This window comes from Calonectris borealis, chromosome 5 (genome assembly GCF_964195595.1).
Source record: "Calonectris borealis chromosome 5, bCalBor7.hap1.2, whole genome shotgun sequence".
Taxonomy (NCBI): domain Eukaryota; kingdom Metazoa; phylum Chordata; class Aves; order Procellariiformes; family Procellariidae; genus Calonectris; species Calonectris borealis.
Window position 1 is genome coordinate 20,782,944 of NC_134316.1, and position 17,644 is coordinate 20,800,587.

Sequence of the window (17,644 nt, forward strand, 5' to 3'; positions counted from 1 at the left end):
ATATCGCAGATTAGCAAGAAATTGGAGTTCTTTACCTCCAATACTAGAGGCTGCTACACACCTGGCATTTTAGTTTTAAGCATTTTAGTTCTGCTTTTATCATGAGATGTAATGTCATAACTGAATTTGTAGAATTACTGCCTCCCAGTCTAATCATCTGTATATTGAAGAAGAAATTCCGCAGAACAGAAATGCAATTGGATTTTTCTTTAGGATTTATTCCAAGGCTGGGTGCTCTGACATGCTGACATAGTTTGACTGGCCAGCATGGCCATTACCTTCCTAGTTGTTATCAGCTCCTTTCCAGGGGAGTAACTGCAGTTGATTGTATACTGTAGGTTATGCTGTTCCATCCTGTGAAGAGATATTCTGAGAATCTCCCAGTTGTGTTTTTTTTTTTTTTTAATCTTGCTAAACTGAATTTTCCTCTGAAATGTGAACAATACTTTCACAGTGTAAACTGGAGTGAATCTTTGTTAGTTGATTTGGATCATTGCTCCTCAGAAGCTGAAAGTGTTTACTTATTTGGAATTTGATTTTTGGTGGCATTACTTTACTTTCATTTAGGAGGAGATAGTTTGGACAATACTTTTGGCAATAAAATGGTTTGCTTAGGAAAAGTAGTTGAGTGTCACTTCTGATATAAATCTCCCTTTGGGGTAAGTATCAGGCGGCTTCTCCAAACCAAACTCTAGGTTGCTTGCTTTGTTGTTCTTCTGGGTAACTAAAAAAATTGTAAGGGTTCAATATCATTAAAATCTGTAACTAATGTAGTTGATAGTATCACAGAATTTTGGAGATCCGTAAGCGAAGTACTTTGCTCAAAAATGAATATCGAAGAACCAGCAGCTAAACTAAAGGTCTCATTAAAGCAAAATTAATGGGAGATTATTTCAGCCTTGTTGCTTCTGGGCAGAGAGCTTGTATCAAAGGGATACTGTTGTTGGTAATAGAGATGCTAAAGATTGTATGTGTGATTGCAGTGCTTTCTGTCTTTATAAGCCACATTACTGCATGTAATGGCTTATTGATGTATAATCTATAAAAAGATAAGCCATACGTAATGGCTAGCTGAATAGAGTGGTGGCCTCTAATGTGATCAACAGCTCCAAAATAACAAAAATTGGACACCCTTAGAGGACTGATATTTCTCAATATTCAACTTGAGAAAGTTTGTGTTCGGTGATGTGGGTTGGGTTTTTTTTTGTTTGGTTGGTTTTTTTTAATTTTATATTGTGTTTCATTGTAGTATATGGTGGAAACACTTCAAGTGTGGCATTCTAGACTTGGTTTTGAATCTGGAAACTCTAGTCTTTTCCAGCAACTTCATCCTGTAAAGGTGAGTAGATCAGTTTTAATTATAGTCTTTCTGCAGTTTCAGGTGTTTCTTCCCCCTTTGCTGGAACTCCTTTTATGAGTTTCATGCCTAAACTGCATAGTTAGGACATGTTTTATTAGCTCTGTTTGACTACAATTTTACTAGCTATATACAAGCTTACCTGGAGGTAATAAAGAGTTTGGGCGAAAGGGGTTTTCAAAATAGGTCAGACACATTAAATGCTGAGGCAAGAAGACAGGATTTTTTGCCTTAAATCAGGAGTTTAGAAGATCTCCTTTAATTCAGGAACTTGGGTATTTTGTTATTTAGTTGTTTGATTTTTGCTGCTTGAGCTTTCTTTAATTCCAGGTGTGGAAGGGAAGTTTTTCTTTAGATCTAAACGTGGATGAAGTCTACACTTTAACCACACTCAAGACAGGGCAGAAATGTGGTTGCCTGGAGCCTCCACCACCTCAGCCCTTTCCTTCAAATTACAAAGATGATTTCAATATTCGTAAGTCAGAATTCTCTTATCCAAAAACTTAATTGACACACAGTCTTAATGTAGAAAAGCAATAACAATTATGTTATTTGAGTCCTCTAATGTAAGCGACATGAAATAGTCTGAATGCGTGTTTTTATTTTTGTTTATTTTATATCTGCTTCTCCACAACTTACACCTGTATACTTCCCTTGCATGAAGTATTGAGACTTTTTTAATTCTCTGTCTTAACTGGGTGGTCACTAACAGTTTTAAAATTCTTGATCCAAATGATACAGCTCATAACTACAGTGAACTAGTTTTTGGAAGGAAGACAGGGAAGAAGGTAATTTACTTTGTTCATGTGTTTGCAAAAACTGGAGTCTGCTTAAAAACAAAACCAAAACTAAAATCACCTTCCAACTCCCAAAACTTCAGTTTTGGAGACTGTGCTTTCATAGAGTAAGTCAAAATTCTGGAGAATATTTTCAGAGGAAATTTCTGAAAACAAGAGTACACAGAAGAAAAATAATGTTTTGGTATTGATATGTATTTTATTTTCTGAACAGGTAATCCACCTTTCAGTGAAGCTCCAAATTTTGCAGATCAGACAGGTGTATTTGAATACTTCATAAATGCTTCTGACCCAGGAGATCATGTGTTCACACTCCGCCAGGTCGTCGTTCAGCGACCCATCACTTGGGCTTCTGATGCAGACCAGACCATCAGTCTCATAGGAAATTTTCAGTGGTATGTAAATACTATTTTCTAGAGACGTCTGGGGAAATGTCCTCCTTACCAGTGTGAGTTATGATCAGTTAATCTGTCTCAAGTCTCATTTCTCTTGGACAGAGGGCTTTTGCATTCAGACTTTCTATAGACATGTAGAAATGATGACTTAAAGCGACTTCCAAAAGTCATTGAGTCCTGCCCAGGGCTATTGCCAACTCTAAGAGATAAACTGTGTCTTTGTCTAAATGAGCGTTGAAAACATCCAAGGATGGAGAGTCCACCACATCTCTTAGCTTGGCCCACTGCTGCACTGTCTTGGAAATTTTTTTTCCTAATGTCCTGCTGGGCATATTTGTTCAGGCTGATTCTTCAGAATAATGGATCTAGGTTGGTGTACTAGAAAGACCAAGTCAAAATCCTAATTCAAAGTGTGCACTGAGTTTCAATACATTTTTAAATGGGACAGAAAAATTGATTCAGTTTAAATTACTTAATTTTGAGTTGTCTTGCTTGATTGTTAGCGATTTGATCAATCTCATATCAACGAAATAGTCTGGGAGTTAATTCAGTTATATTTGTTGCAGACTGCCATCTTCTGAGCAGTTCCTAGAATTGAGTGGATTTGGTTCAACTGCTACTTAAAACAGTTTTATTTCTGGGTAAATGTAACTGAGATTTACTGGTTTGATAAGAGTATGGTTATGATTGCAATTCTTTGTAGGAGCTATAATGATGGTAATTTGGAATCAAGCAGCATATTCTAGCATAATGTTTATTTAAAATTAAAAAGCATTTGGGAAAGAGCCTGTTAACTAATTGGTTTAGTAATAGTAAGTAATAATAAACTTTATGCTTAAAACTTTTTATTCTATTTGGAAGTCTAGCTTAAATTCTTTTGGTATGTTCTTTAAAATAGCTATTCTGTCAGGTGTTTTTCACTTTGATTGGATCGTTGATCCCCCAAATGCTTTTTCAGAACATGCTTCAGGCTTCTAATTTCTGGCCTGGATAAGTGATTGGATCACTTTGCCCTGAAGCCTGGAAGAATACCACCAACTTGTAGCTAGAGGTTGTTCTTCAGTTACCTGATGTTTTCTTCTGCAGCCTTCTGTTAAACAAAGTCTTGTGTTCCCCCTATAATCAACTTTCCCTCATTAGATCATACTCAGTGATCCCTATAACAGCTACACAGGATGTATTCTTAAATTACTGTACTGAGACTCCTAAAAACTCCATTTAATAATTTCATTTTGGTTCCATTTCTTTCTGGATTTTCATCTTGTTTTCAGAAACAAGCTTGCTTCCTGAATATTCAGCTGATTATTCAAATTTTACTGATCTGTAACTTTTCGTAATGATAGTCTTCAGTTTCAGGTCTTCTGATTTGTTTGCTTCGTCCTCAGTTTAAAGCTCATCTTGTCCTAGGTAGATGTTTTCAACCATTAGTGCATGCTATTGAAATACTGAACCAATCTTGCACTGAATTTCTCTGTGGAATGATATTTGACTTCAGTCGTCAATGGACACTTATTATGATTAAATTTCAGGATTATTTAGTTTGGATTTTAATCTTGTGCTAGTGAAAGCTTTTTGTTTCTACTCCTGAATTTGTTAGTGTTTTGCTCTGATGGCTTTATTGAACCTAGCTGTATCCTGAAAATACTACTATTTAACTCATTCTACATTGCTTCCAATCTATTTATAATGGCTTAAACAAGATGTGGGGATCTCTTGTTTAATACCTAGGGAGGCAAGAAAGAAATCTTGTTTGTGTAATGAATATGTATCCAAGAATCTGATACTTCTAATACCATTACATTAGAATGACTTGCGATTTCGTTCTAACTATTATGTAAGACGTGGGGAGAAGAGTTGCTAAAATAGATATTCTTTATGATTTATTTATCAGCTGAGCTGATGACATAAAGAGTCTTTTCACATTCTGTAAATACTTACAGATAATTAGAAACTTCCTAAATATGCGACCTTGTGGCTGTATCCATATTGCAAGTCCTTTCAGACATGGGATGTAGATTTTTAATTTGAATGTACATTAAAAAAGTTAAAGAATGCTTTTAAGTTTTATTGTTAAGAGTCTTGTAGTGCAACTTCAGGGCGGGGGAAGTTGTGTAAACTTTCTAGGTGCCATTTGATTGTCTGGTATTCCTTTGCTTTATTCTCCTTTACAGCTGTCATGATATGTATAAAACGGTGCTTTACTGTTGAGCTGAAGTATCACCTCAGGAAAATAAAATAATTTCAACCTATTTGAACATTTTGTTTAAAAAAGTTTGTTTTGGCTTTTGGGCAAGATGTCTGGATTGCTTAAGACTTGGCCTGTATTAAAAATCCTAGAGAAATGAAGATCAAATTTTAGCAGATGTGGTGCTACGACCTTGAATCTTGGATTTGATTTAGTTATCTAAAAGCAACTTTTCATTTTGCAGACCTGACAGTTTTTCTGTGGAGATGCAAACCTTCTGTTTAGTGGGGTGTGGGTTTTTTTTTTTTAAATAATTAATTGAAAGTTGCTGACAATACACTTTGTTTTGTTGTTGGTTTCTGAGAAGAATTGCTCTTCCTAAGAAAATCTATGGACTCACAGGTGGGAAACAACCAATCTAGACAAGTCCTGTTCATCTTGCACCTGTAGGTCACAATTAGGATTGCTAAGTCTTTCCTCAAAAAGGTAGCTATACTACATAGGGAATACTCTCCTACCTACTGCCTGCTCAAAAAAAAATCGATTCCTTGCTTGTTAAAACACTAAACTTCTTTTATAGGGTAAACATGACAGTCACTTGTGACATCTACATAGAAAAACAACGTGATGGGGGCGTGTTTGTTGCAGGAAGAGTTGACAATGGTGGGATATATGTTCGACGTACCAAAGGAGTTTTCTTCTGGGTTTTTGCAGATGGCACTTACAGAGTCACTGGTGACCTAGGTAAGCAACTCTTTGCTAAAGTGGGTGCTGACATATGGACATGTCATTTTGGTAACCTTGATAAAAAATACTAACATTCGGATTTTGTAATTCAGTTGTCATCACTATGAATTGAACGCATTGTTCTCTAATGATGACCACATTTTGTATGTCAAGAGAGCATCTGAAGGCTACTAGCTGGTCTACTGCTCAGTCTCAGCTTTCTGGATTTTTTTTTTCTCTACTGACAAAACCTATTCTATACTAGTAAATGTAGATTATTTTGCTTTTTGTAAATACGCTGATACAATACTAGTTACAGAAAGGTTTGATCTATATTCTTATACTACACCTAAAAAGAAAATTCTGCTTGAAATGCAATGACATTTCAAGAATGCTACTGTCTTGTAGAGCAGTGCAAATCAATGTACATAGATCTGGCTTAGGTGATGATGATGAGTGGCCTGCTGTTTTCCACAAATTATGCATTCTACTGTTAGTCTAGCTCAATGGAGTGAGAGCATATTCTACTTGTGATGCTAACATTCATATTTGTTCTTCTATAGAGCACTTGACAGGCGCATGAAAGAGCGTATGTCGTAATACTTCATCAATAGCTAAAAGTTCTTTTTAACTTGTTTTGAAATAGTGGCAGGTTTTGTTGTTTAAATGCATTTCCTATCACTTCATGAGTATAAATTAAAATTTTCAATAGTTTCTGATGAGTCAAATGCAACTTCCAGATCTACAGTATATCTGATATGAAGACAGCCTATAATGACCCATTTCATACTGTACTGGACCTTGAAAATAGTCTCATATTCTATTTGGTAGCTAGAGTTTCTCATTTCTTCTCATTTTGTTTTTTTGTGGGTGTTTTTTTTCCTTTCCTTTTTTACCATGAATGGGTAGCATAAAGAAGGCTTTACATTAGCTTCTCTTAACATACCGGTGCTCCCTAGGGAAACTTTGCAAAGTCTAGCTCCATAACAACTTACATTTCAGCTGTATGTAAAAACATACTCATGTTTAGGATTGACTCCAGTAGTTATTTTTAATAAGACATAACAACATTACCCAATTAGTTTCTCAGGCTTTCAAAAATAATTATTTCCTAGATGAAATGAGAGGATTTTGATTAACTACCTCATTATTTCCGGCTGAGACACTTGTTACACAATGTGATAATTTTTTTCTGTACAGCTGTTTTCAGTGATCTTAGTATTTTTCTAGAAGGGAGCCTGAATGTTCAAATAACTTGCATCTAAAACGATCTACTGAATAATTAAGATTCTACTTGTAGCACTTAATTTTTTTCAGTCTTCCATCCAGGTGTCAGTCACTCCCAATTTTTGCTTAGCTTAAATTTTGACTAGAACTAAGCCACATGATGATGTGGCAACTCAAACCTTCTGATTTATAGAAGTTCCTTTAAAAACAAGGAGACCTATAGAACAAACAGAGCAATAGCTACTGTCATGCTTCATGAACCCATACTCTCCATAGAGAGAATCCTTATTTCAGGCCAAATTCCCAAGAGCATTGGAGATTTCAGTGGAAAAACAGTCCTGGCAAAACAGGAGAATGCACTGATAATGTAGTGTCCAGGTTTGCATGTTAAGTCTTCCGTGCTGCAGTTGAAATTGGTAAGATGTCAGTCCTGAACACTTCCGAAAAATAAGTATTATTTTCCTTTTGCTGGCTTGGTATTTATCAGTCTCAGCAAAGCGGTGAAGTAACACTTTGCTAACCTTAAGCGTGTTTTGCAGCTGGAGAAGAAATACTAATGAAAGGACTTTCTGGTGTCCGGGATAATGCGTGGCACACGCTTACTCTCAACATTCAGGTAAGGACACAGGCAAAAAGCTAGAAAACCTGTTATGAAACTTCCAGTCCTAAATGGTTTACACAAAACTATGCTATACTATTGACTGTTTGCATTAGTTTGCCCTATCTAAAACATGAATAATATCTCTGTTATTTTAAACCAATATTAAAGTACCGTACCAAGTTCTGCTGCCTGTATTTTTAAAGAGATCTTGAGAAACTGGAGAGGGTATAGAAGATAACTGGAAAGAGTTGAAAGCTGGAGATAGGAAGGCTAGAGAGGCAAATCTTTTGTTTAATCTAACGAAAAGATCATGACCTGACTTCCTATTCTGAAGACTGTCAGTAAGCTACTAAACTAGCCTGTTCTACAAATCTGGCTCCCACCAATTCCCTTTGCATGCTAAGGCCTTATATGTGGAGCTAGTTAAGGACTGGGGAACTCAGATGAGCTGCCATCCTTCTTTCCTATACTGAAAAAGCATGGGCATAGTGTTGCTGTAAAAATGGGCCACAGTTAATAAGAAGCCTGTCCACATTTTTTCCTTCCCCCCCCCACTCCACCCCTTTTGGCCATAGTCACTTGGTGAGGAAAGTAGTCCCAAGCTGTACTTTAAATATACCTGTGCACTTACCTGGGTGTGACATTGGTGCAAGTAACTAAAAGGCTTTAAGTTCCACTGCTGAACGCCTAATCCCTTTGCCTAATGTAACCTTTGCAACTGCAATGTGGCCTGAAATGTGGGGAAGCTTGTATCCTAGCCGGGGAGATCTTCAACTGACGAACATTCTCTTTTAAAATTATGCACTGAGTCTTTCCCTCATCCTAAAATGTCAGCGAGTGTTAGAAGCTGTTTTTTGTCTTTTGGATTTTCACACTGGGAGACAAAGGGACGCTTGTACCTGAGGCATTCACTTGAATGGATGTAGTTTAGTTTTGGCTTTTGTACACCCATACTTATGATGGTGATTGCCATCTGTAAAATAGGCCAAGACATTTGCTAACCCGAATGGGGTGCTGAAGGTGAACATAAATCGTTTAAAACACAAAACAGTGGTGGTAATTTTAAAATGATGATGCTACAAACTTCCATCTGTGCTGTTAAAGTATTTTGTATGAAATATGCCTTTGATGTAATGACAGAAGCGCAGAGCCCTTTTTAAAGAATTCTTTTGCTGACTTCTTCTTGAAAGGCATTCTTTGCTTTTACCTGTGTCTGTGATTGTCTTTCAGATTAAGAAATACAACTAAACTGAAGTACTTTTTTTCTAAACACTGTTTAGTGGAACACTGGCGAGAGAAATTGTAACTTTTCCTGAAACTGTTTTTAATTTTAATTTGAACATGATACTTGAAAGTTCTGCTGTCTCCTCTTCCTCTCAGCTTAATGACTAAAATACACCTCTCTCTCCTTTTGACTTTTGCCTAATTCTGCAGAATCAGTGCCAGGTGTATCATATCCCTTAAAGACAGTTGGGCTGTTTGAGGGAGCCTGACACATGTGAAAAAGGAAAACCAGTTTACCTTTCAGATTCTACACTGAGTTTGCAAAGCTGTGAGTTAGGGGAAGGTGAGCCTTTTATATATTCACTGTAAAGGCATTAGATCTGTTTCACAGAGCTGATAGGCACTGGAGGATTCTATGCAATATTTAAAAGCATCTCTCCATAGAAAATGTGTGAAATGTAGTTGAAAGTTGACTTGACATCTTTCTGCCTTGTCTCTTCTCACATGTGAGTAGGCTCAGTGTCAACACAATCACTGGATTTTACAAAGTTAACTTTTTCCTTTTTTTTGACAGGGCACTTCTGCCTCAGGACTGTTAAATGGTTATCCACTTTGGGAGAATGTCACCATTTCTAAACCAAGTAACGGCTGGGCTGCTATTGGAACTCGCTCGTTTGAGTTTGCACAGTTTGACAACTTTCACGTTGAAGCTAGCTAAAGTGGCTTTTGCATTTGGAGAACCCAGTTCTCATATTACTTTCAATAAGAGCCAGTTCAAACTTTGAGGACAACGTAATGCTATGCTGAGTTTGATCTGTTGGCAAGGAATCGGAATTCTGTCCTTATTATTGTTAAAGGTTTACTTGAGCAGGTATCAACATGACTGTAACTTTATGCCCCGGTTGCTAAGGGATTTTTGCCTTTCGATTTTTGGGGGTAAATTTTAGTTCAAGGTAATGATGAAAACAAAATCATGGATTCATATCTTTTTTTAATAACAACATCTTAACTTCCCAGCTCACTTTAAAGATAAGTTTAGAAGATAACAGAAGACAGAGGCATCTCAAGCTGCATTTTTAACACTTACACGATTGTGTCCATTCCTTTCACTCTGAAGGAAAGAATTAAATGCCAGTAAGCCTTATGAGCCAGTGGCCCCATACTTTTGTAGGTCTGTCATTCTCAAAATTCATTTGGATGAAGTACCTAGTTTTTTCTACAGTAAAAAAAAAAAACATGTTCTGTCTGTTTTTCTGCTACATCTGAGGCTAGACATCATAGTACTCCAAGTACAGTTGATTACGTCTTCCTGATTACTTTTTCCAACTTTCATTGCCAGCCTTAAAATAGATCATATTTTCAGTGGAATGGAAATGTGCCTTATGGCACTGATCAGGCAGTGCAGGATGTGCCTTACATGTAAACTACCTCCTCTTTCCAATTAAAGGGTTGAAATGGATGAAAAGATACCATAACTTGCAGTTCGTTAATGATAGTCTTGTGGTTTTTTGCATGGTGTAAAGAATAATAACTTTGCATCATGGATACCGGCAAGCAGAGCACTTACTTTCGTGTCAGGTCACATGTTGAAAAACTGGCCTTTTGTTCCTAGAAATTTGGGCAACCATCTCTCACTTTTGATGGATCTAAAGCTTAGAGCAGAAAATAGTTAAAGCATAACAATGTTATTTAGCTTATTATATTACTGTAGCACAGAGGAGATATGGATATTATCACATCCTGGTATAAAAGAAAATTAAAAAAAAGAGTCTTTGCCCTTAAGAGCTTGCAATCTATTCATAAGGTAAGTGGCAGCGGGTGGATGCAGACAGAATTGTTTGGTGTGCCAGGCAGTGGTATTGACACAATAGTGTCTAGTTTTAAACTTTTCCTGGGCATCATGGAGTAAAGTTCAGAGGGAATTTCAGATCCTTGGGAAAGGAGGGATTCTGTTTTGCTGTTGCTTCATTGTTTTTTTTCCAAGTTGCTGTGCTACAAAAAAAAATTCATTGAGAATATAATGAGGTACTGAATGGGATTTTCATCACACACATTACAAATTCAGTTGGTTTCTGAATTTTTCTTGTTTGTTATTGGTCAGTTTGAATGAAGATGATGTCTATTGCCATAATGAAACATGCCTCCCATGTCTGTCTACTTTTCACATCCACATCCTCTTTAACTGACAAGCAAGTAGTTCCACAGACTTGATAGGGCACCAATAACTGTATGAGGCTATCTGTAGCAGGCAGTATCTTATCCTGAGAAACAGATTTGCAATATACTTCGATTTATACAGATTATTATTCTGATCCACTTTATTTTGAAGGCTGATTCCAGTAAGTGTTATCTTCAGTCTTTGAAGTTGTCGTCTAATATAGAGTTAATATAATACGAATCATTACTGGAAAATGTTTATGAAGGTTATCTTCCAAATTAGCTTTTGGAGAAGACATCTCAAAATTCCATCTCTAATAAGTAAAAATGCTTTATCTTTTAGCTATTATACTGATACTGCCATTGGTTGATATGAATCATTCATATGTGCAAGTTTCATACATGCTAATAACCTTGAAAAATGGTCCAAACCACTATGCTTTAAAACTCCTGTAGAAGGTTTCCAAATATTAAATAACTGTTTACTTAACTGGGTGAAAAATGAAAGCCATTTTTCCACTTCAGTTTCATTTGATAGTTGAAGTATTGCTGCAAATCTGTTCATTATTTTCATGATTTCAGAAGGGATGTCACTTGTAACTCCAGATGTGAAGGAATCTAATTTTAGGTCGTCATATTCAAGTAATATGAGTATAGGAGAAGTTGTTCTCAGAATACACCTAATTTAGCTGTGATGGATTTTCCTAGTAGAATACTTCTTGGAGACTTCCTGGTAGCTTGTGTGGCTGCAAGCATTGTTTGTGTAAGAGAGAGATCAGCAATGATGCAGTTATTCCAAAGGAGCTGTCCAGTTTTTTTACCTTCTAATGCACTAGTGTAATAAACTGTACTGTTATATTGTGTACTAAACACAATGTATTTTATCACTGGAAGTGTTGATTTTTTTCTAATCTTAATTTATAATGTTAGAGGATTAAACTATTATGAACAGAGTAAGTGATTTAATGGTGATATAATGTTATTCATCTTCATATGTCTGTAATTCTTCACCCTTCAGCAGGCTCTAATATGTTTGGCAATAACAAGCTGTCAGGTCTTTCACTGAGGGGTGGATTTATGTTGTTGATTATAAATACTAATCATTCCAAATAGACAAATAAAACACTTAAAACCCCTTTATTTTTGCAGAATGCTTCTGTAATTGGGTCTTGGTTTTTTCCAGTAAGAAAGCTGACAGTTTTTCCATTGTGATTCCTGATAAATATGCTTGGCATTAGCTTAATTGGGTTGTAAGAGTTTTTCTGACACTCTGAATAGCCAAACAGTCCTCATTAACAAATATCTCAAAATCCATATGCATTAGGACTTGTGCTGTTGATAAAATAATTTTTTTATAGCGCTGAATATACATTTTGCTTTTTTCTGGTTTTTTTTTGCATTTAATTAAGTGAATTAAAATGTATTTGAGGGCCAGTCATGCAAAACTGCTGAGTACTAAGGTCTTGTGAGATTTAGTTGAAAGTCTGTTTTTACGTCTGGAAACAGACAGTGCTGTATGAATGTACTTTTAAAATTTAAATGAGGCTTCTTTACTTCTGATATCCTTTTGAATCTAGCTTCAAACATGCTCCTCCCACTCCCAAACTTAAAGGTTCAACTTTAAAAGGGGGGGTGAAATTCCATAGAGCTAGTCATGTTTTCCAGGCCATCGTGCCAGTAGGTATAAATTACCCTGGAAATACGTTTTCCGGTAGCCAGGTATGTGCTACCACCTACACAAACACTGCATCAGAATCAATTCTGTCCCTTCTCTGCTACCCCACCTTTGAGGTTAGACATGAATGAGCAGTTCTTGGGATTTTCAAATTCCTGCAAAACACCAGAACTCTTTTGCTTTAAAATTACAGGAGACTCTATTACTTTAGGCTAGTGATGATGATTCCTTTTGCAGCTGCCTCCTGGTTTCACTGTATCAAAAGTAAATTTCTAGTTCAGGATTTGATGTGGGTGGTAGTGGTTTGCTCTTTCCTTATTGAATCAGTTTTATTGCATGGTAGCAGAAGGTTGGTGGTTTTCACTTAATTTTTCATTGGCTTACCTGAAGTTTTTATCCAGAGTCCATTTTCTGGAGGGGTGTGCATATTATGAAAATAGCCACCATAATTATGGCTGTCTTTGACGATTTCAGCAGCATGGCCAAAGAGGGACAGTCCTTGGAGACCTTATTATCCTCACTTTGATGTTTTGGGTTTTTTTTTGGTGTTTTTTTTTTTTTTTAACCCCCTTGTAAGTACTGCATTCGTACAAGTCTAGCACATGCTTGGGAGTGGGGTGGGGGGAAGGTTGTAAAAAACACCTTAATTTTAAAAGACTTGCTAGGCTTGTAGCGGAATCATCAGGTAGCTATTTTAAGGTTTTGAGCATACTATACTTTGATACTTGAAGATATATCATGTGCCAATTAATGTCAGGGCTTGCTGAAATAGAGAAATAAAATGCAAATGATTATCCATTTTCTTAACAAAGATATCTTAGGTAAAGGTTAAATGCTTTTTGTGTGTGGCTGGAACCTTAGCAATCATCCTGCCCATGTTGATAATGCATGAAGAGTTAGCCTGAGCAAGTTCCTCTTGCCACTAGATATATTCCTTCCATTTATGCTCACGTGTCGCTGAAACAATAAAGGTGGTGTTTCTAGAACTTGTGTTTTTTAAAAAAAAAAAACCAAACCCAAAACACCTATTAGCAACTGAGCAGAGGAGAATGTGTATTGCAGCAGCATTGCCAAGCTTTCACTGTGTGCCAAGATACTTCTGTGTCATTTTCATAGTGGCTAAGACAAACAACTGTAAAACGGTCTTTTTTCCCCTCAAGGAATTATATTCGGATAAGGTTAGAAACAGATACAGAACCCAAGCATAAATTTTGTTGGGGGGCTCCAAGTAACTTTGCAACTAGTGCGATAAACCTGTCCTTTACTTTTGTACACCCCAGGCTAAACCTAGGCATATCTCTGGGAAGTGGAGATGAAAGTAACCTAAAAGTATTTGTTAGTGTGTTGACTTTTTTTTTTAAAAAAAATGCCTTTTCTGTTGCTATCAAGTGTACCTGACTGAGAGTTAAAACTTCACTTAGAGCAGGAAAAGTAATTTTGGTTTTACTGTGCTCATGGATGCATTTCAAAACGCAGAACTGTAGTGGAGGATGGCTCAGTACAGTACTAACTCGAGGGTTTGCAAGAGAAAACAGAACCTAGTACACTAGGCTAACGATGTGCAGCCATGGTTTGGGAACCCTTGATGGTCTAAGACAGAGAAGATAACACCAAAATGACTCTAAAAAAAACCCAACAAACCCAAAACAAAAAACCAAAACAACAGCAACAAAAAAACCCAAAAACCACCACCACCACCACCAACAAAAAACCCCAAACAAACTCTGCACGTGTACCCAAATAATATGGGGAAAAGCAAAGAACAGTCCCGGTTTAGCTTGACTTCCTTTGTTCGGTTCCTGCTGGGAAATGCAGTCATCTTCCTTGCTGTTTTCCATGAACAGCAATTTAATGAAAATGCCTATAGAGAATACAAGACTTCATTGTTGCTAAAAAGCAAATGTTCTTTAGCTGATTATGGACACTGCCATTTTCCAAGAGCACCAGGATTAGAAAAGGTTAGAAAACATGACAACAGGTTATGCAGCTGAAGGCGTGCCTGTGATGTGTGAATCAGTCTGCTCCTGGTTGCAGAAGGTTTCTTCTCTGCTAGCATAGCAGCAGAGCTGTAAGAAAAGGGAGAATGTTTCTCTGTTACTGCCACCCTCCTTCCAAGGTTTTGGGAAGCTTCATGTACATCAGCCAATCTGAGATCGCACAGGAGAGGCTCTGTAGCCTCTTAGCTTGATTATACACAGTTAACCGAGTCATTTGAAAGAGCACACGGCAATGACGAACAGCAAATCCTATTGAGGATGTCCATATTCCCTTCTGATGTGATTGCTCTTGTAGCGGGAGCAATAAATGGTAGTGTTCACTGGCAAGAGGTCAGACAGGTTTTGTGCTGAGCTGAGGTGCACGCTAATGTCTCGGTGCAGAGATCTATAAAGCTGCATTGGGATGCACAATGCCTCTGGCATAAGCTGCCGATTTCCTATTCAGTCTAAGATTGCTGCTTAATGGTTCAGCTTCGATTTTTTTCTTGCTGCTCAGCTGATACTTTATCCTAAAAAAAGTGTTTTGCCAGCATTATAGTAAATTCGCTCAACGCAGCAGGGCAAGTCTGTACCAGAAGGAGGAGGCTGAGAATACCCCGTTGATCATTCAGCCCATCTCCTTGCCAAATAATTTTTTTTCTGCTGTACATTTTTGGGGCCTGCCTTAGTTGAGTGCTGAGACAAAAGGGTGGGAGAGATTCCACTTCTCTTTTGTAGGTGGCTATTCTGCTGTTGATTTTAAAGCAAACAGCATCATTACTTTCGTTTATGATCTGTGAAAGGGGTGGAGGGAGATAGTTCAGCTTTTCTTCCCAATTCATGATAAAAGCAAGGTTGATACTGCAGAATGTGTCTAATATTTATTGAGCTCTAGTATTTACTTGTGGGGCAGCTTGAGTCCTTCATGAAACACCTGTGATTCTACCTTGAGAGCCAAAATGCTTTGATTAGATGAATGCTTTCATATAGATACATCGACTATGAATACTCACTTCCCAAGCCAACGGGAGTTTCTGTTACGGTGTTACTGAATCCATGTGGTAGACTCCTTTCAAATGCCATAATGAGAAAGATTTAAATAATTTTTTTCTTAATGATAGTTCTAGTAGATGTCTGCAGCAAAAATCCAACCCTCTCCAAATGTAAATATATTCTTTACATCCCTTGGTTTCATTCTCCTTCCCTGTTTGCACTTTTAAAATGGTGAATACTCACAGACATCTGTCACCCTTCCCACTCAAATACTTAGCCAGGTGAAAATGCAATAATCTTCATCTTTTGTACAATTCAATCTTTTTAGCTTTGTATTACAGCTAATTAATTTTTTTCTTGTGCTGAATCTGAATATTGTCACTTCACTGGATTTTCCCATATAGTCTAGAGTTAATGAAACTGAATCAGTTTTCACTGGAACCTGATTTTTGTAATAAATAGAATTCATATGAACCAGGTTCTGCAAGGAGGCATCTGCAGGACCCTGTAGGCAACTAAACTTTCTTCTGGTGTTTTAGTTGCCAATCCACAAGTCATCTTACCTATATTTTTTCTTCCCTATCTTTATCAGCCCCCACACTCCTCAGTGCCATATAGGGTGGCTACCAGGGTAACATCCTCAATGGTAGTATTAAGGATTGAAGGCGAGTGTTTTTTCTTGTGTGTTACATGGTGAATTGGGAACGGTAGATGCCAATCTTCTGTACTTTCTTTGTAGAAGTCAATCTCCTAGAAGTCAGGCAGGTTTTTGATCACTTTTCTTATACAATCAGGCATTGGAGTGTTAATAGTCTGAAGGATTTTCTTTCTTTCCTTTTGAACTATGTTTCTATTTATCATTCTCCTTTTACCACCAAAATGTTCACATTTGACTTCCCCCTCCCTTACCCCCCCAAGAAGCCTGGTGCAGAAGGGGTGCTGGCTTGCTTTTATTACATCAAAACCTGATTACAGCAATTCTGTGTTTAGCAGCTTCCCTGATGAGCATATACTGCATCCTCAGATGCCTTTGGAGATGTCTGCTGGGGGTAGTTATCCATACGAGGTCATTTCAGAAGGCAGTTTCTCTGAAAAAGTTGCTAACTTCCACTAAAGTAATATGCTGATTATAAATGTGGTGATGATTATCTTCTGCCCTGTTAGGTTTTAGCCTTGCATTGTCTAACTGAAATATCTTTTTCTCCCTGCGACTGCTTGTTTCAAAAGATTGTGGACCACATCCCACTTCTTTAACCTTGCAAGGAGCTCAGTACCATGTAAATATTACCAGTGCCCTCTACTGCAGATAAAAGAGAAATGCATGTTGCATGCCGCACATTTCTCATGATCTGGAGATTCTCTATTTAGGTTTATCTCTGTCAAGGACAGTGGTCTGAAAGCAGAATATAATGAATTTACCTATGAAGCTGTATTGACTTTTCAAAATGTGCGGTTCTGTTTTTAAGTGATTATGGACCACTGTATGCAGTCCTGGATAGTCCTGGATTTTTTTATAACATTTAAATTCACTATGCTTACCAGACCTTTAAGTGAGTGGTGGATGGAGATTTGGAGTGCATCAGTCAAAGGATAGAAAACTGCAACTGTTGTTCAAAGTGCCTATGCAACCCAGAATGAATATAAGCAGTTTGAAGATTTAAACAAGTCTTGGATGTCATAGTATGGTATTTATTCCCAACATGGTGTCCTGGGTTCACTCCATGCCTCAGTTTCCTCATTATAAAATGGGTGCAACATGTGTATAAGTGGCACAGAGCACTCTTGCTTAATAGACCTGAAATAGAGCTGCTGCTTTAACTTCCTTCCTACAAAGACTAAAACTGTTAGCAGGGAAAAGCACTGATTAAAAGCTCAGTGTCATCTCCTATCGAAGGTGTAAGTGGGAAAATGACAGTGCTCAGAGAGCAAGCCGCTGCGCATGTGCCTCTGCTCAGCAGTTGTCAGCTCTGCGTTAGTGATGGTGGGGGACTGGGGGTGGTGACTTTCTTTCCTTTTGAATCTGCCACTGAACATGCTGCCTTTTTTATTCTTCATGTCAGAGAGCTACAGTGCATAGGACAGTGATGATGCTCTGCCTCTAATGATAGTCACACTATGGTGTGCGTCTTCTCACAGAGTTTTGGAAGGGACTTCCTTGATTCTGTGTGCCAGCAGTACATTGGTGTCCTGTGGTTTCTCTGTCCAACAGTCTCACAGTAGGGAAAAAACAGGCAAAAGTGATGGAGTCAGTGAGCTGAAACATAGGCACAACACCAACAGCTGCCACTGCCCGCAAGGAAATCTTCCTGAGAAGGTAAGGCAACGAGCTGT

The 17,644-nt window shown here is 37.5% G+C and overlaps 1 protein-coding gene across 4 annotated transcripts in view; it reads left to right on the plus strand.

Moving 5' to 3' along the window:
- GALC (galactosylceramidase) overlaps positions 1 to 11,807 on the plus strand; it is a 41,306-nt gene extending 29,499 nt beyond the window's left edge. For all 4 annotated transcript variants that reach the window (XM_075151353.1, XM_075151352.1, XM_075151355.1 and 1 more), the window contains 6 exons: positions 1,250 to 1,339; positions 1,688 to 1,832; positions 2,369 to 2,549; positions 5,315 to 5,478; positions 7,227 to 7,303; positions 9,087 to 11,807. In XM_075151353.1, coding sequence (XP_075007454.1) covers positions 1,250 to 1,339; positions 1,688 to 1,832; positions 2,369 to 2,549; positions 5,315 to 5,478; positions 7,227 to 7,303; positions 9,087 to 9,230 — 801 coding nt within the window. In that variant the 3' untranslated portion in view covers positions 9,231 to 11,807. The remainder of the gene's footprint in view (positions 1 to 1,249; positions 1,340 to 1,687; positions 1,833 to 2,368; positions 2,550 to 5,314; positions 5,479 to 7,226; positions 7,304 to 9,086) is intronic.
- Positions 11,808 to 17,644: the final 5,837 nt, after the last annotated feature.